The sequence below is a fragment of the Mugil cephalus genome, chromosome 11, assembly GCF_022458985.1.
Source record: "Mugil cephalus isolate CIBA_MC_2020 chromosome 11, CIBA_Mcephalus_1.1, whole genome shotgun sequence".
Classification (NCBI taxonomy): domain Eukaryota; kingdom Metazoa; phylum Chordata; class Actinopteri; order Mugiliformes; family Mugilidae; genus Mugil; species Mugil cephalus.
In genome coordinates this window covers 7,081,542-7,108,713 of record NC_061780.1, presented here as the reverse complement: position 1 = coordinate 7,108,713, position 27,172 = coordinate 7,081,542, and the positions used below count along the sequence as shown (strand labels likewise).

The following is a 27,172-nucleotide window of genomic DNA, read 5'->3' as shown; positions in this document are numbered from 1 at the left end:
TTGGAAACAGCGAGAAAGGCATCCAGTCCGAGATTGAGTTTCATATCAGCAGTTGTTTTGCCTGGAAAGGAGACAATAGATGTTTATTTTTGCAAGGTTGCTCGGTCATATCTGGGGAGTAGGTTGCTGCTGTTGCAGCTCGGTGCTTTGTATTCTTGAGAGGAGGGGGCTCTCTCTTCATGTACAGTCAGCATTTTTCCAGGCCCTTCTAGGGGGAGTACTATCTGCAACCCACTGCTCTGTCACAAGCCTCTTCTCTTTGGTATTTCCACTTATCTAAACTTTTATACCCCCACCCCCACCCCACACACACCCCCCACCCTGTGGGTATGTGCACTGGAGCAGCATCTTTGCAATGTTCTTCATCTATAATTCATAGTGCTGAGTCCTGGCAAGTGACTGTGCTGAGCTAAGGGTGAGCAGCAAACCCTAGCACTACAGATTGCGGCAGATGGAGGAGACACCAATGGGATGATTCAACAATACCACCCAATCTTGCTGCATGAAGTAATGGAAGCATTTCTTGGCTCAGAATCAAAATTAAACTCAGTGAACTGTCTCTTTGTTTACTATTTAATTTGAGCGTCATCAGCAAATAAGAGCTTTTTTTCCCACTGCCTCTTGCATCGCAATTTAAAGTTGAAAGCTATTTGATTCAACAAGCTGAAATATAAGAAATTGCATTGTATTATCAGTGCTGTTGTTTAGTAATAGCATGTAACCCCACAAAATATAGAGGAAAATAGATAATGTATAATTATTTAAATTATATAAAAAATGAAAAAAAGCAAGGAATTTGCGCATCGGATTTTTCTGTGTCTATTAATGTTTTAATAAACTCATTTTAAAAATAGTCCCACCCACCGCGTCGCAGGAAAACGACGTCACGAACGTAAACAAGAGCATGTCGCACAGGCAGACTCAGGCTAAAGGTATCTGTGTCTTCCCCGGATAAAATTAGCTTTAGAATGCATGAAAATTGTTTCCATTTATAAATAGGTCCTTGAGGATATTTTCCTCGGTCCGCGAGACCTAAATCTCTATATCTTTAGCAAATTAGCTATGAAAGCTAACATTTCCAGTTAGCATAGCTAGCTCAGTAACGTCTACTATATCCATTTGATCACAAAGCGAATTAAAGTTTCACGTTTCACGTGTGCATTATAAAGTGATTAATAAGATATTATAGATACAAAGCTGCAGATGCATGCAGAGGGTAGATTTCATTGTCATCATTTGCATTTCAGAGATGAACGGCCAAGCGGACGTCGAAGTAGACTACAAGCGGAAATACAAAAACCTTAAACGAAAATTAAAATTTCTTGTTTATGTGAGTTTTCGTCTTCCTCTACTTACAATAAATTCATATATGTCGCTTTATGTTCGGCTGATTTGGTGCTTGCGTTTACGTTGTTCAGGAACAAGAGTGCTTCCAGGAGGAGCTGAGGAGAGCACAGAGGAAACTTCTTAAAGTTTCCAGAGACAAAAGGTGACATTGCGTCTTCATGAAAGTGTCTAGATGTTAATGTTAGTGCAGTAAATAATGCCGTTTACCTGTTCCCCAGCTTTCTCCTGGACAGATTGCTTCAGTATGAGAGGGTAGATGAAGACTCCTCAGGTACTTACGAAACATCATGTAAAAGCTTGTAAAAGCTTGTGTTGTAAGAGTTGTAATAAGTTGTTGTGGTCTCCTCTTCCAGATTCAGATGCAACAGTTTCCTCAGAAAACAGTGAAGTGGAAGGGCCCAGGGAGAGGGAAAGAGAAAGAGATGGACCAAAGAAGTGAGTTTTTAAATTGATAAATAAGACATTATTCTGGGTCTACTTTATGGATCACGAAACCCTGAAAAGAATGTGTTTTCTTAAATTGTAAAAAAAAGTTTTTAAAAATAAATACTGTATTATTGTTTATCTCAACTCTGAAAGACATTATTAAATAACAGTCTTTTTACAGTTTTACGACAATGCATTTATTTATGATTCTTTCTCTTTTTTTCCTATCTGTAAAGGTCTTGATTTACATAAAGAATGAGACCCGATTGTTCAAATTTATCTTCTCTGTAGCCCAAGATATTTATCTCTATTTCAAACACTAAGATTTGAAAGGGTCATAACATTTTAGGCATTTGTCCTCTCTTTGCTTCTCACTGATATTGTGTAGGATGTCATATTTCACCCTAATGTAGACTGAAGGTCAAAGAGAGAAAAAGGTGCATTGAAGGTGGTTTAATGAGTGATTTAGAGCCAATGAACATGAGCTAGCAAAGACAGTGAAGTAAAACATTTGGGGCTGTATTACTGTCCAACACGCTTAGTGTCACTCTTAATTTCTTCTAAACTCTACAGGCGTAAAAGTAGTCCTGGGGCGTGCCTTCCTTCTTCATCATCTCCTCATCTCTCCCTCATGTCCCGTACTGGTGTAAATCCTCTACAGTCATCGAGCTCTGGACCCTACCTCAACACTGTGAGTTCCTCTTCTGATTTCTCACATCTCACTGCAACCAGTAACAGTAACCACGTTGCCATTGTCATCTCTTCATCATAAAGCATAATCCCTGTTTTAATTTAGCATTATTCAATTGTTTTATCATTTTATTCACAAGTCTGTTTTATCTCTTCCTCTGTTCTTTTGTTTGAGATTTTTAATGCCTTCACTCTCTCTCTGTATTGTTCATTCTTCTGTGTATGTTTTATTTTTGTGTGTGTGTGTCTCTGTGTTGTAAACTGCTCATGAATGTGTTCATGCATGTTCGTGTGGTCATTTTGCAATCTGGGGCCTGTGTGTGTGTTGGGCAGATGCCCTTCCCACCAGAGTATTTGGCACCCCAGGCTGAACGAATGAAGAAAGAGAGAAAAACAAAGACGCCTAAAAACAAGAAAGAGACTACGGGGAAGGTGAGAGAGGAAGAGGGAAAAGGAGATGTTAACAGACTATTATAATAAGACAGATACTGCTCAATGCTCACAGCTTGTGTTTGACTGGAAAGCAGGACCTTTCCACTTAAATGTTGGTTTGAATTATTCTTCTTAATGTAACTTGTAATGTGATGCAGTAGATCCGGCCTCCCGAGCCGCTTTAAGCTTGGCAAAGGTTGCATGCTTGGTCCCGATTTATTCTGTGCATCTGTGACGTAGTCATTCATCAGCATCCTTTGTTCTGTCACCGTGTCTCACTTCTTCTCAGTATCATTTCTAACGTTTCTGCGTCAATCACAATCCCCTCAGGTTGTGGCTCCAATGGCAGCTAATTACCCATCAACCCCTGCGGCTGCTCCAGCAGGCAGCGGCCCCTTCAGCTGGGTTCCCAGACAGATGCTCAGTGGAGATGCAGCTGAGGAGGAAGGGGAGAGCGACGGAGACAGTGACAGAGGAGATGAAGACAGGGGGGAGGGAGACGAGGCTGAACTCGTCATTGACATCCCTAACGAGTGAGCCTGTGTGCTTAGGTGGGCTGGAGGTGTGTGCCTGCCACAGAAGTCCACTGTATATATTCTTTTTTTAGCAGCCCATTCCACATATCTTAAAAGAAGAGTTAAGCTCCACCTTGTGGACATAAGCTCAACTGCGTTATCACTGTTAAAACAATCTCATGAGAATTATGTTGTTCATACACCACGGTAGTTCATTCATCTGTGACAGCGTTACAGTTTGCAAACTTTTAGGATAGTTTCAGTGCAGCTGGACTGATTGGATACTTTACTTTGTTTCTGATCCATGTTTTTATGTTTCCACTTCAAGCTACCTGCTGATCATATTTGTCTCTACAGTCTATTAATCTATAATGTTTAAATACAAGGAGATGTGTCCTTCGCACAAGAATCTCTTTTGTTTTGTTGTGTCTAACCACCATCTCAGACTTTATTTTAAAAGTCCTGCAGAGTCCTATGATTGTTTAACTGTGATTATTGATGTTTGCAGCATACAAATATTGAGTTAGCTATTTGTACTTAAACCTTGTGTATTATCAAGTTGCCAAACCCAGTTTTGCTGATGTCAGATTAAAATTCAATTGAATAAATATTTTTTATTTAAAGGTAATTCATGTGTTTCATTCACAGATGCTACAGGGGTAAATGGCTGTTTTGTGAGTTTGAGTAAACATGTTTCCGTTTTAGATGTTTCAAAAGCAGTAGCAGTGTTAATCATATCTAATAGTCTTGTTTAGTGCCCCACCCAAATCCTCACACCCTAAAACTCTCATTCCAGAGCTGCACACAGTACTCATGTATGCTTTGGCCTGTCTGAATACTTTTCTTGCATTTTGCTCTCTTAAATATTAACCACAATCAAAATCTTGTGCAAACTCCATTCCCTTGTTTGTTATTGAGTATGATTCTCTTTAGTTGCTAGACCTCACTGTAAAGGAATCCTGATACCACTCTTGACAGAAGCCCAGAGGTGCATCTGGTTCATGTTGGGCATAGCTCTTAAGCAACCTTCTTAATGTCAGAAAGAGCTCTAGATATTGTTTTCTTCACATGTGCGAGTCTAGCTTATGAGATTACATGCAAATCGCTGCTTCTGCAACATAACAATTTCATAAAGAACAGTCTGTGCCAAGATCATGTCTCAACAGGCATTTTTCTAATATTTAGGAACGTGAGCTGCAGCTTGCAAGCCATGAAAGGGAGTGTGTTTTGGCTGGGAAGAGTCTCTGCCCTCCTGGGTGAAACAATGACCCTGTGACTCTAATGCTGGCAGGATTAAGTTTTAATGAGAATTTCATGAAGAGACCGTGTAAACTTTAGAGCTGACAGCTGCTGTAACTTTGAGTTTTAAGACAGACGTTACGCTTGGTCTGGGAGCAATTCAATGTAACTGACTCGACAAAAGATTGTCAGCCAAGTGACCTCTTACAATGAACATTGTTAGGGAATGTGGACCTACAGGTAATTGACAGCTTTCAATGGGTGTGGGCTTAGTTTGTATACCTAACAGCGAAGGGAGTCAAAGGTGTAACCATAGAGAACATTAGAGGAGGAGGGGTGAAGTGGAGGTACAGCCAGAGGCAGAGTCACAGAGGGTGGAACTGACAGAGGGGGGCGAGGCTGTCAGGGAAAGGGAAATGAAGGAGTAAGCAAGATTGTGCCTGCAAACACTGATTCACTCTCTCAGAGCACAGCTGACATTAAAAGAAGACAGGCATGGTTGCAGACGAACCGGAGGACCGAACGAGGAGCGAGTGAGGCAAACAACGAGCAATCAGCAGCCAACCTTGGCCACCTTATCTTTTTCATCTATATACGGAAACCACTGGATAATTTATAAGCCTCTCCCTCTCACTGTGTGTGAGAGAGAGAGAGAGTGTGTGAGGCAGAGGGGGGATCTGCTGTGCTCACCACCACCACCACCACCACCACCATGCTGTGTCCTGCTGCTGTCAGTGCTGCTGCTGCGGCTGTATGGCTGCTGGCAGTGCTGGGCCCAGGCCTGTCTCTTCCAGCTGAGGACAACTCTGAGTCAGACTTCACCCTCTGCAGCCACTGCTTCTACAGACAGAAGCCTCCTCGGGGAGCATCTGCAGGGCCTCTGCTGCGTCCACTCTGCCACAGACTGCCCGGGGGACAGGCGTTTGCCACTCTGTCCAGACCGACCTGTGACACAGCTGTCTACTCTGCTTTCCATCTCAGCCACGGATGGACAGCCATGGAGGGAGAGGAGGGGGAAGAGTTTGTGGTAAGGACATATCATGCTGTCTAAAGCGGTAGTATCTGAGTTTGTACAGTAAAGAACAGAACAAACGCATGGTTGATGTTACAGCTGTGGAAAGAATGTGTGTGTTCATACTGTACCTAGGCACAGTTTTGTTGGTGCATCTCGTAGTTACTTAACTCCTGCTCCCCTGAAATATATTTAGTTTTTGCTCCTCTTCATTTATCTGATGGCTAAAGTCACCAGTGTATTTTCAGATGTTGTAGTAAAAACATTAAGTTTAAAAAGTAAATAAAATCAAAATGCTGGTTTTAATGACTGACCTCTAGGATGAAGCCTAGGATGATTATGAACAGTCAGCGGTGGTAGTCAATGAATTTCAACTGTTCACGGCCAAAAACATGTACAAGCATTCAATCCAATGTTGCCAATTTGCCTATATAACGAACTATGAATAGAAACCATTTTGCAGAATGTACATGCTTTTAATTCTTAGTGTAAATGAACTATTACTTCTTTGATGTTTCTCTTAAAGTAGGATGAAATGTAGCTGTGTTGAATAGTGCAATGGCACATTTACATTATTAGATGACCTGAGTACTTCAGCCAACATTGCAGTAAACAGAACTATTCAGCTGAGGTATTTCATCTGAAAATGTAATAGACCGAAAAAATAACACATTTGTAAGAGGCTAACAAGTCACCCAAAAGCTAAAGATGTCCAGTACCACGCTTCACAACTGTGAAATGCCAAACTGGCACAGAAACAGGAATACATCCTTTTAGTATTGCTTTCTTAACATGCCATTTGGGTTCAGAACATTAGAAGAAGTACTAGAAACCAATTATTTGTTCACAAGTTATTCTAACAAGACTATACTTGTGAATTCATTAACGGGTTGCTTTGTTTGTTCATTTATTTATTTAGATAGAGGAAGAAGACAATATTAAAGTTGCAGTTCCAGCTCTTCTCAGAGGGGTTGGGGATCCATCTCATCCTGTCTCAACCACAGACTCCCCTCTTCAGCACTGGGAGTCTAGAGTCACAACACTAGTTGTGTCAAGCGTCATTCCACAGTGCAGCACTTTAGGAGGAGATCTGTACATCCTGACTGGAGCAGGAGGACTCAGGCCTGCAGAGGATTGCCAGACAAAGCCGCTGTGGTCTGCAGTGTGCTGCACTGGCCCAGAGGGGAAGGGCGGCTTCAGTATCGGCTTAATCAGAGAGACGGAGGAATGGGAGAGGCAACTGAGTGTGAAGGAGCTGGAGGAGATTCTAGGAGTGGCAGAGCTGTTCTCAGAAGGCTGTGGAGGAGCAGAGCAGAAGACTCTGGATATCAGAGCGGGGCTCCCTGGAAACATAGAAGAGATGGGAGCTGATGCTGATGGTGCAGAAACAGGCGATGCAGAAGGCCAAGATGCAGGAGAGCACTTCGAAGAAGGCAGAGAGGCAACTCAAGAACAGGTGGCTGGTGTTGCGAAAGCTCAGGTTGCTAACGTCGCACAAGAGACTTCAGCAGATGCAGCGTCTGCTGAGGACAGCAGTGACAAACTACATGATGTGGCACATTCAGGAGCTGACAGGTCACAGTCTCCCAGGTCCTCGAGTGGTTATGAGTCCGCGGAGAAATCGGAGACAGACACAAATTCCACCAGCACTCTGGTCTACATCATCTGTACCACCTTGTCGATCCTCAAAGCTCCTCTGCTTCCTGTGTTTTCTACAGTCACACAGTTACCTGGACAGGTGATACAACCCGATGAACCATTTAAACCTACTTTATTTCACTTTAAGCAAGCAATACCAAAGTTAAAACATTTAAAAAGAAATTCAGAAAAAAGCTCAGGTTTTCTGACTTTTAGACTCCACAAACACTGCCACTAATATTTCCTGTAATGCACCACAGTCTTTCGCCACACCCTAGTTTCAGTCTTTTTGTCCAACAGTCCAGACCTGCTGACATAATTTATGTTCATGCACCAGATTTTAAAGGAGCATATGAATCAGCTGTTTACATAAGTTTACATAAGTGCTGCTCCTTGCAAGATGCAAAATATAATTTTTATGTAAAATTGCAGCGCGCCCTTTTAATTTAACAGGCAAGCTTGTGTGATAATAAATGAATTATAAAATGCAAATGAGGGAATAATGAGTATAATGACTTATTACACTATAAGAAAAGATAACACGTTTTCAAAAATCAAGAGAAAGCTCAGTTAACAGAAATGCATATATTAATAGGATTTATCAGAACATTTGTAATGATTTTGTGTTTTGACTCTTGAGCCTTTTGTTAGACAATTAAGATAAAAAGTTTGTGACAGAACATGCTGAGAAGAATATTGTCACATTACATTTTAACATGTCCAGGTTTGTTTGTTAAATGTCCTCATTCCAGTCTGCTCCTCCCAAAGGCAGGAATGAGGTGTGGTTACTAAGGTGGTGTCTGCTATGGTTTCAATTGCATTTATGCAAGTTTCTATTACATCCATTTAAATTTCACTTATCTTGATCTTGATCCAGGTGACCTACGTCCTTCAGGAAGACCTTGGAGTTCTGTCTGCTCTGCCTGGAGACACGCTGACTGTGTTCCACCTCTTGATCTCCGACCTCCTGTCCGGGATAGGCTCAGCAGCAGAAATGCTGCTTGGTATCGGGGAGACCTGCTTCCTCGGGATTTACTACTGCACCTCCTCCATATCGGGGGCCCTCCTGAGCAGCTGCTACACTGGGGTCACTGGAATGGGCACCCTGGCTGGAGACACAGTGGGGATATTCAGTGATGCGCTGGATAATGCTTGGTGGGTGACCAAGTTTTTTGGAGAGTGGCTGTGGGACCACAGTGAGGGTTACGTAGGAACAGTGATGTCTGAGGTGGGGGGTCAAGCACAAGCTGTAGGCAAAGGATTTGGAAGCCTGGCATGGCGAAGTGGAAATGGCGTGGGCAATGTGTTCAGGCTGGGAGGGGGTCTTATAATGGGCGTGGTAGATATGGCCACCGGTGCAGTAAAAGAGGCCTTTGGGTCGGAGACAGAAGAATGAATGGACTAAAGGCCACATTTAATGAACATTTTTAGTTCCAGTTTGGTATGGGAGTGCGGAAGGTGATGTTATTTGATATGCCTTAGTTGTTATAGAAGGATCACCGGATGTTTTTGATTCAAAGGCAGTAAATTTCAAACGTCTTACACTGTAGGTCTCACACTTCACTGCAGAAAGCTGGCTGTCCAGTCTGTTATCTTTAATGGCTGAACCAACTGCAATTCAACAAACACTGTGCACACTGTGCTTCTGGATGTAATTACTCAAGACAATTCATGTGTGATAAAAGTTGCATCTGTACATTTAAATAAAAGTGTATGCTCACTTGCCATTATAACATTTCCTTGAATCTCTTCATTTGTATCTTCCTGTCATTGAAATAGTCATATAACTGAGTGCATTGTGTCTATTATAGTACAATAGTTGTTATACTTTAACACAGTTAATAGCTTCCATTATGTCTTTTCTGAATTAACAATTCACAAACCAATTATCGAGTACCTGTACCTCCAGGTGAAGTGACAACAACAGTAAAATACTGATAAATCTATGCTATACAGTGCATACAAATAGTAGGGCAATTTTATCTTTTATACGTTTACTAATTTAAGAATATTACTTCAGTAACATTGGGACTTAATTTCTACGTCCGTACTTAGGAAGTCTTGCTGCTATCGCTTAAACAAAACCAAAAAAGAAATAGAAATAAAAGTAAAGCAGTTTTCATGCAATTATTTATTATGTATTTTGTTACGTTATTACGTAATAATTATAATAAATATTATTACGTTTATTACGTTGCCGATGAAAACGTTTCATCAGCAAAGTCCGGTTTACGGCGGAAGTTGCGCGTGGTGATTATCGTTGCGTCAGACGGAGCCGGAGTGGAGAACTCATGTGTTTCTGTTTCTGCTGCTAAGCCCACGTCTCATTCTGCTTCATTCCCGGTATGTTTAATTTCGTGCAGCATCTTTAAATAACAGCGCACGGGTTCCTTGTACACTAACTTTAGAACTAGTTTAAAACAGTAGCAGAGTAATTGAAGCCATGTGAAAGTTAGCTTGTAGTTCCGGGTACTATAGTTGTTAAAAGATTAGCTAAAGCTAACTAGCCGGTTGGCATGACTTCTCGTCATCTTTTGACAGGTGGTAGAAATCAGCTCTGCAGAAAGTGAAGCGGTGACGGTACTGACAGCTCACATAGCCGTAGTCTCTTTAACCGATGATAATGGACAGTGTTTATAAATGTTTCCTTAAATGAATCTAAAGCAGTTTGTTTCTAAAAGTTGTAACGCTGCTAATGTCACTACGAATTCGTGAAGTTCGGAGTAGCATTAATTTACTAATGTGACTGGCGAACACACCCACTTCACCATTGTCTGGCAGACAAAGGAAAAACAAATGTTGTTTTATCATAAGCATCTGTCTCACAGTCTGCATCGTTTCCGTGTGTCCTCCAGAGATGGCCACTCTCTACGTGTCCCCTCACCCGGATGATTTCAGGAGCCTTGTGGCTCTTATTGCTGCAGAGTTTGGTCCGTCCTCTCGCCCTCGGATCATCACAGAGGACCCTCCTGCGTCCCTGAATGCCCGCTCTAGACCGACCCTCGTGCTGGGCGCTGGGGAAGGCGACGCAGTTCTGAGTGGGGCCAGCGCCGTGGCTTGGTACTTGGCCTGTCAGGGGAAGAGGGCTGGAGTAGATGCAAAGCAGCAGAGCCAGGTGTGGCAGTGGCTCAGTTTTGCTGACAATGAGCTCACCCCAGTGTCATGTGCTGTGGTCTTCCCTCTGATGGGGGTGATCGGAGTGGATAAGAAGGTATCCAAAGGCTTTTTGGGATTTGGGATATGATGTGTGTGGTTTTTCATTTGAATGTTTATCCTATGACTTTTTGTGCTCTCAGCTTCAGCAGAGTTCCCGTGCAGAGTTAATGCGTGTTTTAAAGGTTCTCGATCAGACCCTGGCACCGAGAACCTTCTTGGTGGGAGAGAGCATAACACTGGCTGATATGGCCGTTGCCACAGCTGTGCTTCTACCTTTCAAATATGTAAGTGCGCAAGACTTTGGTTGTGTTACAGGTTTTTCCTCTTAGCTGTTTATGTGATATGCTTTGTTTATTTTTTATTTCCAGGCACTGGAGCCATCAGACAGGAAGGCTCTGACTAATGTTACCAGATGGTTCACCACTTGCATTAATCAGCCACAGTTCCTGAAGGTGCTGGGGGAGATCACCCTTTGTGAGAAGATGGTCCCAGTCACACCAAAACCAAAAGTCCCCGAAACTGCTAAAGCTGTGAATGGCAGTCCTGCTGCTGACTCTGGTGGTGCCACTGCCAATGGTTAGGAAGTTCAATGTGACAGCTAGAAAATATTTTATTTTTATATATATGTATATATATATATATATAATGTATATAGCATTATATACAATGTACTGATTCAATTAATACTTATTCTGTTGGTTTGTTTCCTCCTTCAGGTCCCCCAAAGACAGAAGCCCAGCTGAAAAAGGAAGCAAAGAAGAAAGAAAAGCTGGAAAAATTCCAACAGAAGAAAGAAATGGAGGCAAAGAAAAAGACTCAACCACCAACAGAGGTATAGTTACTCAACTTCTACAAAAACAGACATTTGTGCAATTTTTGAAAATTTTGGTTCTCGTCAATTGGTTCAATTGTGCTTTGTTCTGCCTGTTTTCTCTCAGAAAAAGGCCAAACCTGAGAAGAAAGAGTTGGGGGTGATCACGTACAATGTCGCTACCCCTGCTGGAGACAAAAAAGGTGATTGATGATTATGTGCCAGTTGGATGTAATGGAGGGTTTCACGTAATATCATATGGTCACTCTGTCTAGGTAGATATCCACAAATGTATAGTCTCTGTCAATAGCTCATTCACAGAAACACTCACCTGCTTTGTAACTGCTTGCACAGATTACTGCATAAAAGAGAAGCATTGCTCTGTGTGTGACAAAACCATACAGTTTTGACTGAAGCACCTAAACTTGAAGAGTTTTATCTCATTTTCGCGTGACACAGCATTAACCGCGTAACTCATCCTCTCTTTATCTTTTGATGCCAGATGTTGTTAGTCCGCTTCCCGATTCCTACAGTCCTCAGTATGTGGAGGCTGCCTGGTATGCATGGTGGGAGAAGCAGGGATTCTTCAAGCCAGAGTATGGGGTAAGGACGCCCTTTTCTTCACAGCTGTATTTCTATCGATCATTTTAACATCCTGTTAAAATGCCGCTCCCCACACTCTACAGAGGAAGAGCATCAGTGAGGAGAACCCTCGTGGCATCTTCATGATGTGCATCCCTCCACCTAATGTGACTGGATCACTTCACCTGGGACACGCCCTCACCAACGCCATTCAAGACACTCTGACCAGATGGTAAGTTCAAGTGGATGTTTTAAGTTGTTGCATCATGGGTTTTCCATCTGTCCTTTTTAACCTCAGTTGCTGAAAGCGATGCGTTTGAGCTGAGGTTGAGTTCTTTTTGTTTTTGACTACGCAGGCATAGGATGCAAGGTGAGACCACCCTGTGGAACCCGGGCTGTGACCACGCTGGGATCGCCACTCAGGTGGTGGTGGAGAAAAAGCTGATGAGGGAGAGAGGCATGAGCCGCCATGATCTGGGCAGGGAGAACTTCATCCAGGAAGTCTGGAAATGGAAGAACGAGTGAGTGCAGGAGAGGAACTAGAGAAACTGGCAGAAAATATGTAAAACAATGTAAAGAGAAATACCAGAATAAATGTTGGCCTTTTGTCATTGTAGGAAGGGAGACCGCATCTATCACCAGCTGAAGAAACTGGGCTCCTCTCTGGACTGGGACAGAGCCTGCTTCACTATGGATCCTGTGAGTTTTCTGAGTTTCCTGCATGGATCTAGATTAAATAGATCATTTATTCATCCTGTGAGAAATTCAGTGTCCAGTCGCTTCATTGCATAGAAACAGATATAAAGATATTAAGTTATATAATAATTATATATATATATATATATAATTATTATATATATTATAATATATAATTTCCTGTTATGATTTTTTTTTTGTTTGTGTTTCAGAAACTTTCCTATGCTGTCCAAGAAGCCTTTATCCGCATGCATGAGGAGGGAGTAATCTACAGGAGCAAGAGGCTGGTCAACTGGTCCTGCACACTGAACTCTGCCATCTCTGACATCGAGGCAAGTTACTCTGCTTTTAAGGATTTTAAATGAATATTGAGCAGTTCACCTTATTAGATAAATAGTTTGTAAGACCATGTTCAATATGATAAGTAACAAAAATGTGTCAGTCTACTTGACTGCTACTCTGATTTTAGGCTAAAGGCATTGTTTGAAAAAAAAAAAAATACAATATTATGTGTGTAAAAACTTTTCACTGATAATATACACATTACTAAGTTTGTTTTTAATACACGCAACATTGCATCTAAAGGTCAGAGTATTGTAATCTGAATAATTGTATATGGTCTAGGCTCAATTCTATTGTGAGCACTCCTGATCAAATTGTCCTTTTGACTTTCAGGTGGATAAAAAGGAACTCACTGGTAGGACTCTCTTACCTGTGCCTGGTTACAAGGAGAAAGTAGAGTTTGGGGTCTTGGTGTCTTTCGCCTACAAGGTGGATGGATCAGGTACGTGAACGCACAAAGCACAGACGTTTCCAATAAAGGTGCTTTGTGCCACTTCATCTTTTAGTTACATTTCTTGATCTGTTTCTCTTTCTTAGACGAGGAGGTGATTGTGGCCACAACTCGTATTGAGACAATGCTCGGAGACAGTGCTGTAGCTGTCCATCCTGCTGACTCCAGATATCAACATCTGAAGGGGAAAATGGTTCTTCATCCATTCTGTGACCGCAAGATGCCAATAGTCTTCGATGACTTTGTGGACATGAGCTTTGGAACAGGTAGGCATGGTTACAGGAGACGGTGATTGTGCCTGTGGGCCTGCAGTGTGCTGAGAATAAGTAATCATAACAAATCGTTAAGCCTGGCCACTTTCCTCATTACATTTGTCCCTTTTTACCCTCTCTTCCTCTCCTGTCCCTTCGCACCATTTTCTGTTCAGGTGCTGTCAAAATCACCCCGGCCCATGACCATAATGACTACGAGGTTGGAGAGAGACACAATCTGGCCTTCATCAACATCTTGGATGAGAATGGCCTGCTCATTAACGTGCCTCCTCCCTTCCTGGTATAGTGTCTCATTATCGTCCTTCCCCCTGTGGTGTGGACATTTCCACTGTGACAATAAAAGTCAGGCTTCTTCATAGTTGGCTTACCGTGGCAATTTTAAAAGTTTTTCATTTTTTAACTGTTCCTTCTCTCCCCCAGGGCATGAAACGATTTGAGGCCAGAAAAGCAGTGCTTCAGGCGCTCAAGGACAGAGGCCAGTTTAAGGAGATTAAAGACAACCCCATGGTTGTCCCAGTGTGCAGGTAAAGTTGGGTTTGTGTGAAGAAGTGGAACATTGTGGATTTGTTTATCCTGTGACCACCTTTTAAGCCCCAATGTGTATCTGCTCCGTCAGTCGTTCAAAGGACATTGTGGAGCCACTGCTGAAGCCACAGTGGTACGTGAACTGCACAGATATGGGCAAGGAGGCGGCAGATGTCGTCCGAGAGGGCAAGCTCAAAATCATCCCTGATCACCACCTCAAGACATGGTTCAACTGGATGGACAACATCAGGTAATTATCTCTACCTGACGCCTCCCTTGTTTTATGCTTTTTCTGTGAACTAAAATAGATCTAGTTATTTGTGGCCAGTTTATTTGTCCATATAGGATATAACTGCGTTTTTATGGTGTTTCATTTTTGCACCTTGGGCTTTTACACTGACATCTTGACAGAACCTCAATTAAGAAGAATATCTTAGTCAAAATGAAAGTAAGAAAATAATGAAAAGTGCCCACCGCGAAATTCTTATTTTGTTCAAGGTTTATAAATATTTGATTTCTCATCACATAGGAAGAAGAAACGCAGCAACTCATTTAATGAGCCATGCAAAACAAATCATATAAATGGCTTTCAATTAATTTTCTGTCATCTGTTATCAATTAATTGACTAATTGTTTTAGCTCACTGTGAATAATCGGGCTTGCACACAGACAAACAGTTTCACGTGTTGTGCTTGCGTCTTCCTTTAAGGGACTGGTGTATCTCTCGGCAGCTGTGGTGGGGTCACCGTATTCCTGCTTACTTCGTCACCGTCAATGACCCCTCTGTGAAACCAGGAGAGGTAACGTGACTCCCATCACTATTGTCAAGGCCTGGAAGCTTTCAGATGACAGATAAAAGCTATTTGCCTCACTAATCTGCCTGTCCTGCCATCAGTCTTTAATTAGTTTCCTCTTTGGTGTGGTTGGTTGTTTGTTTCTCTCTTTTAGGACATGGACGGTCATTATTGGGTGAGTGGGAGAACAGAGGATGAGGCCAGAGAGAAGGCAGCGAAACGCTTCAATGTGTCTGCTGACAAAATTGCTCTCAGGCAAGGTAAGATTCAACAGTTTTCAATTTATCTGTCTCAGTACCACAATTATTATGAAGGTACATAATGACTTTGTGTTATGCACACCCAGACTCTCCTAATCGAATTAATTTTACTCCATATTTATACAGATTAAATAACTTTTGCTCCCTTGTTTCAGACGAGGATGTTCTGGACACCTGGTTCTCGTCTGGCATTTTCCCCTTCTCCATCTTTGGGTGGCCTAATGAGGTAAAAGTCTGAGGTCAACCGACTTTCCACTGACACAAATGGCAATTTCTTTTGTACTAGATGGAAATAGTATCTCTAATAATGAAAAAACATATAGTGACTGGAGGGATAAGTGAAAATGTTGTTCTCTTCCAACTTTTGTTGAAATATTAAACTTGTGTTCTTGGTAAAATTACTTATTTTCCCATTGAGTTTATGTATTTTGTCCTTCTATCAGACCCAGGACCTGAATGTGTTCTACCCTGGCACCTTGCTTGAGACCGGCCATGACATCCTGTTCTTCTGGGTTGCCCGTATGGTGATGATGGGCCTCAAATTGACAGGCAAGCTGCCCTTCAAAGAGGTGAGAAAAATCATCCCTCCACTGCACCATGACAGAACGAGATTGGATATTAGCATTACATGACTAAGTAATTGTTTTTCTGCTTTACAGGTCTATCTTCATGCAGTGGTGCGGGATGCTCACGGAAGGAAGATGAGCAAGTCTCTGGGCAATGTCATCGATCCTCTGGATGTCATAACAGGAATCCACCTCGAGGTAAAGCCTCATCACACTTGGACACATGCTCTGTTACACAGATATACATATGAGCTCTTCCACTTCCCATTTGAGTCGCCTTTTTCATGGTCGCCAACCACTCATTGTTCCCCTGAGGCCCATATTCTTACATAAGCTTTATTAAGCACATTTCTCTGCTTTCAACAAGCCTTTATTGGGTCCATCAATCTCTTCACCAGCTGGGGGGAAATTGCTCAGTCAGATGAAGCAGACCTGTCCTCTAGAGGGCACTGAAGGACTTGTAGTAAACTGAACTTTAGCCTGAACTTTTCTTTTTAAAGGTTCTTTTTTCCCTGGCCAATTAAAAAAACCATCAATCAGTTGAAATGGTTTTTTATTCCCAAGATGAAAAGAGAAACTTATCGAAGACATCCTCACTCTCTGTACTTCCCACCTACTCTATCCTCTAGGGTCTTCATGCCCAGTTGATAGACAGCAACTTGGATCCGGTGGAGGTGGAAAAAGCAAAGCAGGGCCAGAAGTCAGACTACCCAAATGGCATCCCAGAGTGTGGCACAGATGCTCTCCGCTTTGCCCTGTGTGCCTACACTAGCCAAGGTCAGCTTATTTGTTTTGTGGATTTCTCACTTTTTTTGTCCTCTTATTTTGCTCAAGTTGTCACCGACCTGCGTTTTCAACCTTGGCGTAATGAACAGAATGTCCATAGTTATGAGGTCAGCGTGTTTTACTATTCTCTCTGCTTCTCACAGGTCGAGATATCAACCTGGATGTCAACCGCATCCTGGGTTACCGTCACTTCTGCAACAAGCTGTGGAACGCCGTGAAGTTTGCCATGAAGACGCTGGGAGACAACTTTGTGCCAGCTGAGAAAGCTCAGGTGAGACATGAACACATGAAGGGCACAGAAAGCCTTATTTATATCCGCAGAGTAGCATACGTACCATATTTTAAGTCATATATTTGCCTTGGGGCTTTGTTTGCTCATAACCATAGCACAGGAGTGATGTTGGGTCTGAACATTTTGTCTTACATTCCATTCACTCCACTCAGCTGTGCGGGGAGGAGAGTGTATCCGACAGGTGGATTCTGTCCAGGCTGAGCGCTGCTGTTGCTCTCTGTGATGCCGGCTTCAAGGCCTACGACTTCCCAGCCATTACCACCGCCATCTACAACTTCTGGCTGTATGAGCTTTGTGATGTTTATCTGGTAAGGAACTTTGAGCCTACTGAGCAGCCCGAGTCTAAAGAAGTTCACGTCCTTACATCGACTGTTACGACCTCGTCCTGCAGGAAAGTGTCAAACCAGTTTTCAGTAAAGCAGAGGAGGACAGCAGCAGCCAGAGACAAGCCCTGGTGTGCAGACAGACTCTTTACACCTGTCTAGAGGTTGGACTGCGCCTTCTGTCCCCCGTGATGCCCTTCGTCACCGAGGAACTCTACCAGAGGTTACCACGCCGACAGCCTCAGAGCGATCCCCCCAGCATCTGTGTCACATCCTACCCGGACACTAAGGAGGTTAGATGAAGAAGAAAGATGAGGCCGATGACTCACTGATGTTCACCTCATCCTATTCTATTTTAAGCAGTAGTCCATGATGTTCTGCTTTATGTTCGAGTGAGTGAAAGGCTTTTCGGTGATTTCTTGTAGTTCTGCTGGAACAGCGAGGAGGTTGACCGTGACATGGAGTTCGTTATGACTGTGGTCAAGACGATCCGATCGCTAAGGGCTGACTACAACCTGACGAAGACTCGAGCCGACTGTGAGATCACACACTAGCTCAAGTCTCCAAGTTACTCTAAAAAGTTTTTTTTGTCCAAGATTTTTCATTTTACACTTTACACAACACATATTATACTATATTCAAGTACAGTTGTGACATACTTTACTGAATGATTTCCAAATTATGAATTTTCTATACTTAATATGCATTAGCTTCTATGCTAAAACCTCTATAGCCATATTCTATGTTGTTAAACTAAGTGGTTGAAAAAAAGAGTTACTGTAATAAGCTGATGGAAAGATCTGTTTCTGCCCTCAGAGATTGTCTCCATGGACTGTGATGATACCTAACGTTTTGTGTTTTTCTCCTCTAGGCTACCTCCATTGCATAGACGCTGCAACTGTGTCCCTGGTGCAGAAACACAGTCTGCAGATTCAGACCTTGTCTTATTCTCAAGCAGTCATCCCTCTGACAGCGGACCAGCCCGTCCCAGAAGGCTGTGCTGTGGCTATCGCGTCTGACAGATGCACTGTCAACCTTATGCTGAAGGTGAGGACCATTGATCTGCCTCGTTCCGTTTGGTTATTTCCATCCCTCCAATATCTGCTGTGGATATCGAGTATATTTATAGCCCCTTATTCTACAGATGTTTTTCATAAATATATTTTCAGCTGCAAATTGGTTGTAGTCACCACTTCTAGTTACATGACAGCACCTGAATAGGACAAAAACATTAAAAGCTATTTGGTTACCACAGCAGATACTACAGGAATAGAATTTAAAGAGGCACTTCTTGGATTTGGGTTCAGTGTTGATTATTTTCAGACCCAAAATAACAAGATCATTTTCAACCGTTGCCCTTTTTCTTCACTGCACATTTTATTCCCCAGGGTCTCATTGATGTGGAAAAGGAAGTGGCTAAACTGATGACAAAGAAAGGTGACTTGGAGAAACAGATGGAGAAACTGAGAGAAAAGATGGTGAAAAATGACTACAAGGAGAAGGTGCCAGTGAAGGTGCAAGAGCAGGATGCTGAGAAGGTGGGAAAAAGAAATTGACTCACAGGGTTTTTCAAACTGTAAGACACGTGAACCTCTGGTAAATAATCACATCCTTCTCTCCACAGCTCCGGCAGAGCCAAACTGAACTTGAGAAAGTGACAGAAGCCATGAACAACTTCAGGAAAATGATGTAACTTTCCCTTTAGTGCTGTGTAAATGAGGATTTCCTTCCACTTTTTTCCATGTCATTATTAATTTTCATATTCATTTTTCAAGTTGATTGTAGTATTAAGGGAATTCAATAAAGACAATGATGTTTGGGCTTTATTGTTCTCATACTTTTAATCTTAGTCTTGTGTATCTGTGCAATTTGTCAAACACTTATCTCAAGTAATGGACAAAAGAATCAAATCCCTTATGTGATTTATTTATTTTTTTTTATTTATTTAGCATACTTAATAGAACATTTAAGATCATTGCTTTAGGATACAGCTTTGTTCTGAAAGACAGTGCCCGCGGGAAAGATATGAACCTAAACGGTTTCAGTACTTTGGCTGCATTTTTAAAGATTAAAATTCTGTCAACCTTCTTTTTGTATCTATTAAATTAAAGCGTGTTTGTACTTACGGTTGCTTTACAAATACAGCCAAAGAAGGAACAATGGAAGGAGTGAGTAATGGCAGGTGCATTTTCCTTAAAATGCATTCTTTCCTTTCCTTTTTTTTTTTAAAGAGAAACACTGAAAAGTATAACTAAACACAAAATTAAAAAGAAAATTTCTATCATATTTTACATGTTTCAGGCTGGCAGAGTGACAGATGACCCTGATCTTTCCAAATGCCACCACAGCAACACTATACGCGACAACAAATCCGTCTTGGAAAACCGTCTGAAACAAAATCTCGTTACATTCACACCATGCCAGAAACACACTCGGACCACAAGCCATCTGAATCCTTTGCTGTTCGTTTTTCCCTCATCCGTCCGTCTCTCCCTCCTCTACAGTCTCCAGGGTGAGTGGAACTCACTGGCGGGGAGAGGAGTGCAGTGTGTAGTTTCAAAGTTTCTCATGTACTTCCGTGCCTTGGAGAGAGAAAAGACAGCGGGATGGAGGAGGAATGGAGAATGAGAGGTGTGGGAGGGCAATGAACAAAAAGTGCAGAACTTGATTATATTAGGTTCGGTCTATCAGGCTCAGTGCCTTACAAATCTCTCCTATCTCTTAGGGGTTTACACGGGAGGTGAATAAAGCCTCATTTAGAAGGCATTACCCGGGGAGGAAAAGCATAGCATTAGCTGTAATTGATGGCACTCCTCTTGTTTGATGTTAAATGACTTCAATAAGCTGAGTGCGGTGAAATATATTACACCAGTCAACCTGAGAGCACAGGTGAGCCGGTTGCTATGGCAACCAGGAAAGTGTGCCTTGGTGGTAATGATGTCTGTGAATAGCTGTGATATGTTGTTTTGGAGTGTGAGAGGAAGGGGAAGGTAAGCCATCATTCACCAAAAAGAGGAGGCTTATTGAAGAAAAAGAAATTAGACTGTGTAAGTAGATAGGAGGAAAAAATAACAGATAAAGACAACAAGTAGCTGTCCTTTAAACTAGACAGGAGTAAAACTGTACACACTGAGGCTGAGTATGTAGATAACAGCAGATTACTTCCTTACCAAGAAAAGAGCCAGCTGCCGCCTTCCCTCTGAAGTCATATCTTCACCTGGAAACAGGTGCATGTCAGAACGCTGAGTTAATACATGCATGTTTGTGGGAAGTACAGTGTGTCCTTTATTTGCTTTGTAAATGTGAAAGGAGCCAGGGCTTACCCACGCTCCATGGAAACAAAACATCTCTGTCTGCCTGATAGGACTGCAGCACAGACACACACCAGTCATCGTCCACCTCGTAGCCACTGTACACGGATGCTGCAGAGAGAGAGTTTATTACCAGTAACCCGGTATCCAAAATACAGAGAAAATGCACTACGTTTAATTATATTTCTTTATGTTCAATTTAATGTGTTTCTCCAAACTACACCCACCTTCTTCTAAGGGACTGGAGGCTCCCAGCCATTGTCTGACAACTCTAATCCCTTCATCTGTCATTATTTTGGGGTACCTGGCCAAGAAAACAACATTACCATGTATATATGCATCACATGATACATGGATATACACGTGATAGTCTTGAAGTTAAGTGTTTGAGGATGAGGAGACAAACCTGAATTGTAGCAGTTTGAGCAGGAGGTCGTTGCCTCTGTTGGACATGACGTCCTCTGGACCCCTGTCACACAACATAAAACATACACTTAATGTGGTTTGTTTTCTCCACAAACACAATGACAATGAAAATCATTTGATTGGTTCACAGATTCAAAATGGCAATGTACTCGTACTGGGAACAGTACTGGGAGAGCTTTCGGACAGTTTTTATTGGAAGTACTTTGTACCAAAACAGTGTCGCCATAAAACATGTTTACAGCGTGTTGACTATGATTCAGCAGGGATTTTGGAGACTGACTTTGTGATGTTGATTTTGCTGCAAGAACCACAAATGAAATTCTTTTTATCTTCAAGGCAATCTGAACTGCACCCATTTAGAGCTTGGCAACAAATGTCCATGTCTGTTTTTAATTTTAGGAATAACACAAAGAGAACACATCTACTGCATCTGTGTCCACTACAAAGATATGTCATCATTTGGTACAAAACAATGAGATACAGTTAGCAGCTTTCTGGCAGTAATAAAAATTAAAGCTATAGCAGCAACACACAAGATCATCTAATATATATAAGAGAAAGCACACAGTAGTGCACACATGAGTAACAGTTGTGAATTAAAATGGCACTTATATGGAATAGTACTGGCATGTCATAGCAGTACTGTAATGACAGTCGTGTAAATCCATTGTGTCACAGAATGATTAACAGTTGTGCAAGTCTGTCTATAAAGTGCAGGCGCACTGAGCAGAAGGGACGGGGGATACTGCACCACAGTCTCTGGCTGAGAGGGTTTGGGGATTCAGCTGCTGACTAGAGTGGCAAAGAAAAATCTTTGCGGCAGTTAATATTAAATTAGACAACCTAATATATGCAGTTCTAGATATTGCAAATCAAGGAAATGGTGGATATAATTTCATGATTGGGGGGAAGCCTACTCCTTAACCGAGCTTCTGATTCGATAACAGTGCTATGGAAGTGCTGGGCTGTTTCACGTGTGTGAACAGGTGTTGAGTAAGTGCACATGGTGCAGCTTTGATGAGTGATGCATTACTAGAAAACAGCAATTAGAATCAACTCAGCCTTCTTTGAATGAAACAAAAAGTGAAAGACTGAATGGGTTCATATCTACTTCTCATACAGTATGTAGGGCAGGAGATTACTTAAAAGTAACATAGTTTTTCACCTGATAAACCCATCAAGTATCGTAATGTATTGTAATGATAAGACTACAGAATAATGTACACTCAGGTAAGAGTGTGAGCTTATATTAAGCATGTATCTGTCTTGTAGGGTTGTTGTTGGCTGACAGGTTTCAGTGGAGACTTACGTTGTGGTGATGATCTCATCTCTTGTTCTTCTGATCAGAAGAACTGGTCCCTGGTATCTGGAGGAAGAGAAGCAGCTGTGTTAATCATCAACCATGGCACTATGAGCAATGCCAGTCACTAAATAATATATATAATTATACTCTCATTTTTATTCTTTAGTCCGCCTGTATATGCACTGAGAGATGAATAAAGGCACATCTTATCTTATAAACCCCTAGTTTCATTATTGCTGGACCGCACTGCAAAATGTTTAGTGACTTAGACAATTCACTGTCACACATTTTTTTTTTAAATAATCTGACTGTTGTACTCACTTGAGAAGCTGCTCTGCGTTGTTGAGGTTCATGTATTGCCTCACAGTATGTTGCACCAACGGTCCTGGAAAGAGGCAAAGATACTTAAGCTGCTGAAACAAAACTATCTGCTGAAAGCTAATCAATAAACACATTTTAAGATGTTTAACATCCAGGACTCACTCCAGCTGTCTGGCATGACCTTGAGGGCCAGAGGCAAGAGATCATCAAAGGACGCATCCAACACCAATGACTGGATCTCGGGGTATGACATGACGGCCCAAGTGGCTAAGAAAGGAAATGAAGAGACAGAGGCACAAAAATGAAGACAAGACAGCCAGACAAGTGCAGCTTGCGTATTGTTCTTGTCCAGGTGTACCTGTGAACCCTCCTATGGACCAGGCGTAGACAACAATGTCGCTGAGCTGGAAGCCCAGTTTGTGCACTGCAAACTGGATCACAACGTCCATCGCATTGGCCTCATTCTGGGGAAATGGAACTCCCTGAACAAAAAGACATAAGTTAAGAAAATAAATTATATTTATGCATTACTAAAATAATACAAACCCCAAATGCACCTACAAAGCCACGAACGTTACAACACATTTACACCCATCCGGATTTTATCGACAATGGGAGTGTACATGGCCTCTTGTGCAATATTGTTCAACTGAAACCAGAATTTCCACACTCTATTTTCCTCTTTCACGGTTAAGTTGAACTGAACAACTGAATGAACAAAGCGTTCATACACCGTTTACTAATTCTGGCTTAGCTTTAAGTGTAGTACAAACACTACTTACCGTGCTGCCTCCAAAGCCAGGGTGGTTCCAGCCCAGAACAGAGTACCCACCTACAGTGCAACACACGATTGAACAATAACTGGAATACAACACTTTCAGATGAACAAGAACTTTGAGCTTTTGCATATAATTTAAATGTTACTCCTCACCCTCCAGTGGAGTGTTCATGCAGCCCACCTCGTAAAAGCCTGCATTCCCCTCACAGCAGATGACCTGGGGTAGAATGTGAAAATTGGCTGTAATATAACTAATGTGTTTTGTTGAACCTTAGAACAAGCCTGAGGCACAAAAACAACAAATCACTACAGATATTTACCAGAGTCTGTCCGTTCTCCCCTCCATCCCTTCTTCGGTCCACAAACATCGTGTCAATCTCATTACCATCACAGGCCACCAGTTTGTTTCTCTGGCCTTCAAACTATGACAAAGTGGGGAAGAGGTGATTAAAGTTAATGTTTATTCGTCATATTAAGCATAAGCGTTAAGTGAGCAGTTGTTTTTACCTCTTCTATTAACCTGGCCTGGCCTTGCTGCAGCATGGGTCTCATTGCTTTTTGCAGCAAACCCACAGAGCCAGGATAGAGCATCCGCCTCCCAAATGAATGGGCAATAAGAAAACTAGACAGAAAGACAATGTGGCTTTACAGCTAAGAAGAGACATATTTTCTTGAAAGAGGAGACTGATGAAGGGTGGAATACGGTACGCCCTAATAACAGTCTTTGTGTGTCCAGTTAGTGTGACACTATTCACTAATCTCTAGTTTACCTGATGATGTGACATGGCAACGTGCGCACAGAATGGAGGACACTGTCCGCTGCTCCTCTTAATCTGGGTTCTGGCTTCAGCAGAGAAACACCAGCCTTGGAAAGTTTGCTGTCACACACAAAGTCAAAGGTTTAAGATGACACAGGTAAGCCACATAGCATTTAACAACCACAGACTTTATTTATCCAGGGTACTTCACAGAGCTTTGAATGCATGTATTTGCAGACCCTAATGTGAATAATACTGCAGTGAACACCCAGACATTTCAAATGGAAATAAAACGCAAGACTACAAGCAAAGACTTACGGACTGTTCACTTCTGTCCAGCTGAAATCCGATGGCCAATGCGAGAAATCAAAGTCGTAGCATCTCAGTTTTTTCTATAGGAAAATAATAATCATTGACATATGTTCAATATTTTCTTCAGTGTGAATACTGACTTTTTATTTATTACCATGATCTCACCTTGTTGGCTGGTATGTGATCATTCTTAGTTTCTTCAAGAATTGAGATGAACTGAAGATACTCAGAATTCCTCCATCTGCCCCACCCTTGACGAGAAAATGGCGAGGGAAAAGGGAAGGCGAAGGAAATCAGAAACAGAAAAAGAAATACATGGAGTTCATGTGAAACATAAAAAAAACCCTCTGGTGCAAAGCCTCAAGGGTGTGTTTAGTATGCTTTGTGGGTGCAGACCTTGTTCAGCTGTGTCAGTGGTAGTCAGTAGTCTTATTGGTATGCAGCATATGCAGCATATGCCATGATGACTAAAGATGAATGAACTGAAGTAGTCTTTGCCTGCCAGTTCACTAAAATCAGAAGCCTCACCTCTAAGACAGGCCACTCCTAGAAGGCACACCAGCACGGTTCCCACATATTGACTCACTGGAACCAGTTTACTGCTGCAGATGTAGCCTAAAAATGAGCAAAAGTTAAAAAAAAAAAAAAAACGTTGACGCCACCCTCACATCTCTCTGTCAGACACAAGGATCATTAACAGGCACCAATAACAAGATTCAAAGTCTGACAACTGCCCTGCAAGCCCGTGCATAAATATAAGCTAAATTATATCTTAGATAGCAACAACCATGAGCAATCATTTCTAGTGATGTACAGTTTACTGGATGATTCTATTGATAGAGTTTACAGGAATCCCACTACAAGGAGAACCACACTTGCTGAGGAGAATTTGAAGGAGAATGATTGCACAGAATAAAATGTATATTTTGTCACTGTCTGAACCTTCTGAGAAAACCATGTACTCAAACATACTGAACTTACGTTTTGAGAGAAAAAATAACACCACGAGGGGAAAAAATTGCTTCGGGGTGGCAAAGCGAGGGAGCGAGTAAAACAGAGCAAAGACACAGACATAATTCTCATGATAATAAAACTGGTGTTAAAAGAAATTTACTGTGGGCAATACTAAAACATTTCTAAGACACTTTCCTCCGAATATTTATGGAATTTTATAGACATAATATATGTCATAATATTATATTAATGCACAGTTATTCAGTTATGCACCTTGGCCAAGTCACAGGTAAAGCAGATTACCTTTGTATCATGAACAAATTAAATTTATGAACAAACAAATGTTACTTCAGCGTAGTTGTTGAATAGCGATCGGACAGGAACCTGCTCAAGCAACTAATAGGAACACCCAAAACAGCGACACGTAAAATGGCTTGCGACTGGTGGAAAAAATCATCCATCATGGGATGATTTTTATAAAATATTTAAACACAGCCAGGAGGAGACACAGAAGTCAAGTGTTCTCTCATAACACTCAAATTACAACATGATGACAGGCTATTATTAAATTTGGACAAAATTTAAATAAACAGATACTCTGCCTTTAAATCTTGATGCAACAGAAGTCGAAACCAGAGAATGTTATTCCTACAAAGGTAATTTTAGGTAACTGACTAAGAAGAGGATGATTCTTCCCCGCTATAATTTGGAAACACAAACTCACGAGGAAGTGAGGAGTGAGCAGTCCTGTGCAGAATCACAGTGAGGCGTCTGGTGGGTTTGGATGCCTTGCTCAAGGGTACCTCAGCTATTTACGACTCCTTTAGCCACAAGGCCTCACCCCAGCTAATATTTGAGTTCTAATCACTATTGGTAAAGAGGTACGTGTCCTTTTGTTTCCAATCAAATATAACTCATAAGACTTGCCTTTCCTGTAAAGATAGCAGAGAAGAAGAGGAGAGCTGTAGTAGGACAGGGACCACAGTGTCGAAGCCTGGAGAGAGACAATATGCACATTAATTACCTAAATCCTCATTTTTTCTTTCAATAATATCGACTCATTAATAAAATATCACACTGACCCAACCAAGAATGCTGTCAGTGTGTCTTTCCAGACCCCTGGGTTGGTAGTTCCATCCCTGGCAAAAGAGAAAGAAAAGATTATTCTCATCATGAGCATTGCTGCTAGCATTTGTCTAGTAGAAAGATAAGCTAACGTTAGCTTACGTACTGGCAGTGGCGCTCAAAGACAAACGGTCTTTGTATATTCTTGTAAGACACCACGTTTAAAATGGCTACGCACGTTTAATGCATTTGTTTTGGTTATGTTTTTTTTTTTTGTTGAGTTTTTAACATGTTCTTGGGTCTCACCTGCTGTCCAGCTAGCGTTAGCAGAAGCAGATTAATGTAACTGAAACAAGGGACAGTATCAAGGCACGACCGGCTGGTAATGTGAGAGTCAAACACGAAAAGGCACGTCCTTGTGCGGCTGTCATTTCATTCATTTACAAACTCTCGTCCCGACAATGTAGACAAGCGACAGTTTCCATCAATAACAAACTCAAGACACTTCCGGGCCGCAGGCGGAGCTAAACGGTAGCGGAGATATTAAATGTCGCTCAGTTATCGGACTCGGCTGTTCTAAAACAAATGCAAGATATTTTAGTCATCCATACCCTCCTACTCAACCTGGCGTCAGGTCGAGACTGTTCCGGTGAACAGTGAATTCGTTGCAGATGAGGCCCTAAAACACAGCGGAGCCACAACCAGCCGGCCATTCTTCCACTACGGCAACTACGGGAAGCGTTACTGACCATAAAGTATAAAACGCGAAAACGAAATTTGGTTGAAGAC

At 41.9% G+C, this 27,172-nt stretch overlaps 4 protein-coding genes across 5 annotated transcripts; 3 read left to right on the top strand and 1 right to left on the bottom strand.

Annotated features, from left to right (window-relative positions):
* Positions 1 to 875: 875 nt before the first annotated feature.
* On the top strand, positions 876 to 4,038 carry ino80e (INO80 complex subunit E). 2 transcript variants are annotated; one of them, XM_047598815.1, is made up of 8 exons: positions 876 to 932; positions 1,248 to 1,330; positions 1,419 to 1,489; positions 1,566 to 1,618; positions 1,701 to 1,782; positions 2,347 to 2,464; positions 2,797 to 2,895; positions 3,226 to 4,038. In XM_047598815.1, the coding sequence occupies exons 1-8, from the start codon at positions 905 to 907 to the stop codon at positions 3,430 to 3,432; spliced, it is 741 nt and encodes a 246-aa protein (XP_047454771.1). In that variant the 5' UTR covers positions 876 to 904; the 3' UTR covers positions 3,433 to 4,038. The 2 variants fall into 2 exon arrangements, with proteins under 2 accessions (XP_047454771.1, XP_047454773.1); XM_047598817.1 differs by lacking the exon at positions 2,797 to 2,895.
* A 983-nt stretch (positions 4,039 to 5,021) lies between these two features.
* Positions 5,022 to 9,029, top strand: LOC125015761. Its single transcript, XM_047597705.1, has 3 exons — positions 5,022 to 5,676; positions 6,581 to 7,399; positions 8,177 to 9,029. The coding sequence occupies exons 1-3, from the start codon at positions 5,362 to 5,364 to the stop codon at positions 8,693 to 8,695; spliced, it is 1,653 nt and encodes a 550-aa protein (XP_047453661.1). The 5' UTR covers positions 5,022 to 5,361; the 3' UTR covers positions 8,696 to 9,029.
* Positions 9,030 to 9,533: 504 nt separating this feature from the next.
* Positions 9,534 to 18,977, top strand: vars1 (valyl-tRNA synthetase 1). The gene is made up of 29 exons (XM_047598297.1): positions 9,534 to 9,642; positions 10,155 to 10,510; positions 10,596 to 10,739; positions 10,824 to 11,031; positions 11,172 to 11,287; positions 11,394 to 11,469; positions 11,769 to 11,869; positions 11,953 to 12,080; positions 12,205 to 12,369; positions 12,466 to 12,547; positions 12,757 to 12,876; positions 13,220 to 13,328; positions 13,424 to 13,603; positions 13,765 to 13,889; positions 14,030 to 14,133; positions 14,226 to 14,384; positions 14,844 to 14,934; positions 15,083 to 15,188; positions 15,344 to 15,414; positions 15,632 to 15,757; positions 15,848 to 15,952; positions 16,384 to 16,531; positions 16,684 to 16,811; positions 16,985 to 17,140; positions 17,224 to 17,448; positions 17,581 to 17,692; positions 18,027 to 18,202; positions 18,544 to 18,693; positions 18,780 to 18,977. Exons 2-29 carry the CDS (start codon positions 10,157 to 10,159, stop codon positions 18,846 to 18,848), a joined length of 3,834 nt encoding a protein of 1,277 aa, XP_047454253.1. The 5' UTR covers positions 9,534 to 9,642; positions 10,155 to 10,156; the 3' UTR covers positions 18,849 to 18,977.
* A 118-nt stretch (positions 18,978 to 19,095) lies between these two features.
* abhd16a (abhydrolase domain containing 16A, phospholipase) lies at positions 19,096 to 27,134 on the bottom strand. Its single transcript, XM_047598298.1, has 20 exons — positions 26,995 to 27,134; positions 26,401 to 26,457; positions 26,246 to 26,312; positions 24,893 to 24,979; positions 24,530 to 24,615; positions 24,371 to 24,444; positions 24,065 to 24,172; positions 23,802 to 23,916; positions 23,615 to 23,716; positions 23,448 to 23,511; positions 23,299 to 23,348; positions 22,875 to 22,998; positions 22,679 to 22,783; positions 22,517 to 22,580; positions 22,202 to 22,258; positions 20,873 to 20,935; positions 20,694 to 20,770; positions 20,479 to 20,577; positions 20,326 to 20,372; positions 19,096 to 19,737 (listed from the first exon to the last, which is right to left on the bottom strand). Exons 1-20 carry the CDS (start codon positions 27,094 to 27,096, stop codon positions 19,654 to 19,656), a joined length of 1,632 nt encoding a protein of 543 aa, XP_047454254.1. The 5' UTR covers positions 27,097 to 27,134; the 3' UTR covers positions 19,096 to 19,653.
* Between the last annotated feature and the right edge of the window lie 38 nt (positions 27,135 to 27,172).

What these genes read in the sequence shown, in the direction of transcription:
- ino80e (XM_047598815.1), top strand. Translation starts at nt 905, where the DNA reads ATGTCGCACAGGCAGACTCAGGCTAAAG. An exon ending in GAAAGAGATGGACCAAAGAA is followed by an intron (nt 1,783 to 2,346) that starts GTGAGTTTTTAA and finishes TAAACTCTACAG; the next exon opens with GCGTAAAAGTAGTCCTGGGG. An exon ending in AGAAAGAGACTACGGGGAAG is followed by an intron (nt 2,896 to 3,225) that starts GTGAGAGAGGAA and finishes CAATCCCCTCAG; the next exon opens with GTTGTGGCTCCAATGGCAGC.
- LOC125015761 (XM_047597705.1), top strand. Translation starts at nt 5,362, where the DNA reads ATGCTGTGTCCTGCTGCTGTCAGTGCTGCTGCTGCGGCTGTATGGCTG. An exon ending in AGGAGGGGGAAGAGTTTGTG is followed by an intron (nt 5,677 to 6,580) that starts GTAAGGACATAT and finishes TTATTTATTTAG; the next exon opens with ATAGAGGAAGAAGACAATAT. An exon ending in TCACACAGTTACCTGGACAG is followed by an intron (nt 7,400 to 8,176) that starts GTGATACAACCC and finishes ATCTTGATCCAG; the next exon opens with GTGACCTACGTCCTTCAGGA.
- vars1 (XM_047598297.1), top strand. Translation starts at nt 10,157, where the DNA reads ATGGCCACTCTCTACGTGTCCCCTCACCCGGATGATTTCAGGAGCCTT. An exon ending in ATGGTTGTCCCAGTGTGCAG is followed by an intron (nt 14,134 to 14,225) that starts GTAAAGTTGGGT and finishes CTGCTCCGTCAG; the next exon opens with TCGTTCAAAGGACATTGTGG. An exon ending in TAACAGGAATCCACCTCGAG is followed by an intron (nt 15,953 to 16,383) that starts GTAAAGCCTCAT and finishes TCTATCCTCTAG; the next exon opens with GGTCTTCATGCCCAGTTGAT.
- abhd16a (XM_047598298.1), bottom strand. Translation starts at nt 27,096, where the DNA reads ATGGCCGGCTGGTTGTGGCTCCGCTGTGTTTTAGGGCCTCATCTGCAA. An exon ending in AGGAGTGGCCTGTCTTAGAG is followed by an intron (nt 24,616 to 24,892) that starts GTGAGGCTTCTG and finishes TTTCTCGTCAAG; the next exon opens with GGTGGGGCAGATGGAGGAAT. An exon ending in CTCAAACTGCTACAATTCAG is followed by an intron (nt 20,771 to 20,872) that starts GTTTGTCTCCTC and finishes TTTCTTGGCCAG; the next exon opens with GTACCCCAAAATAATGACAG.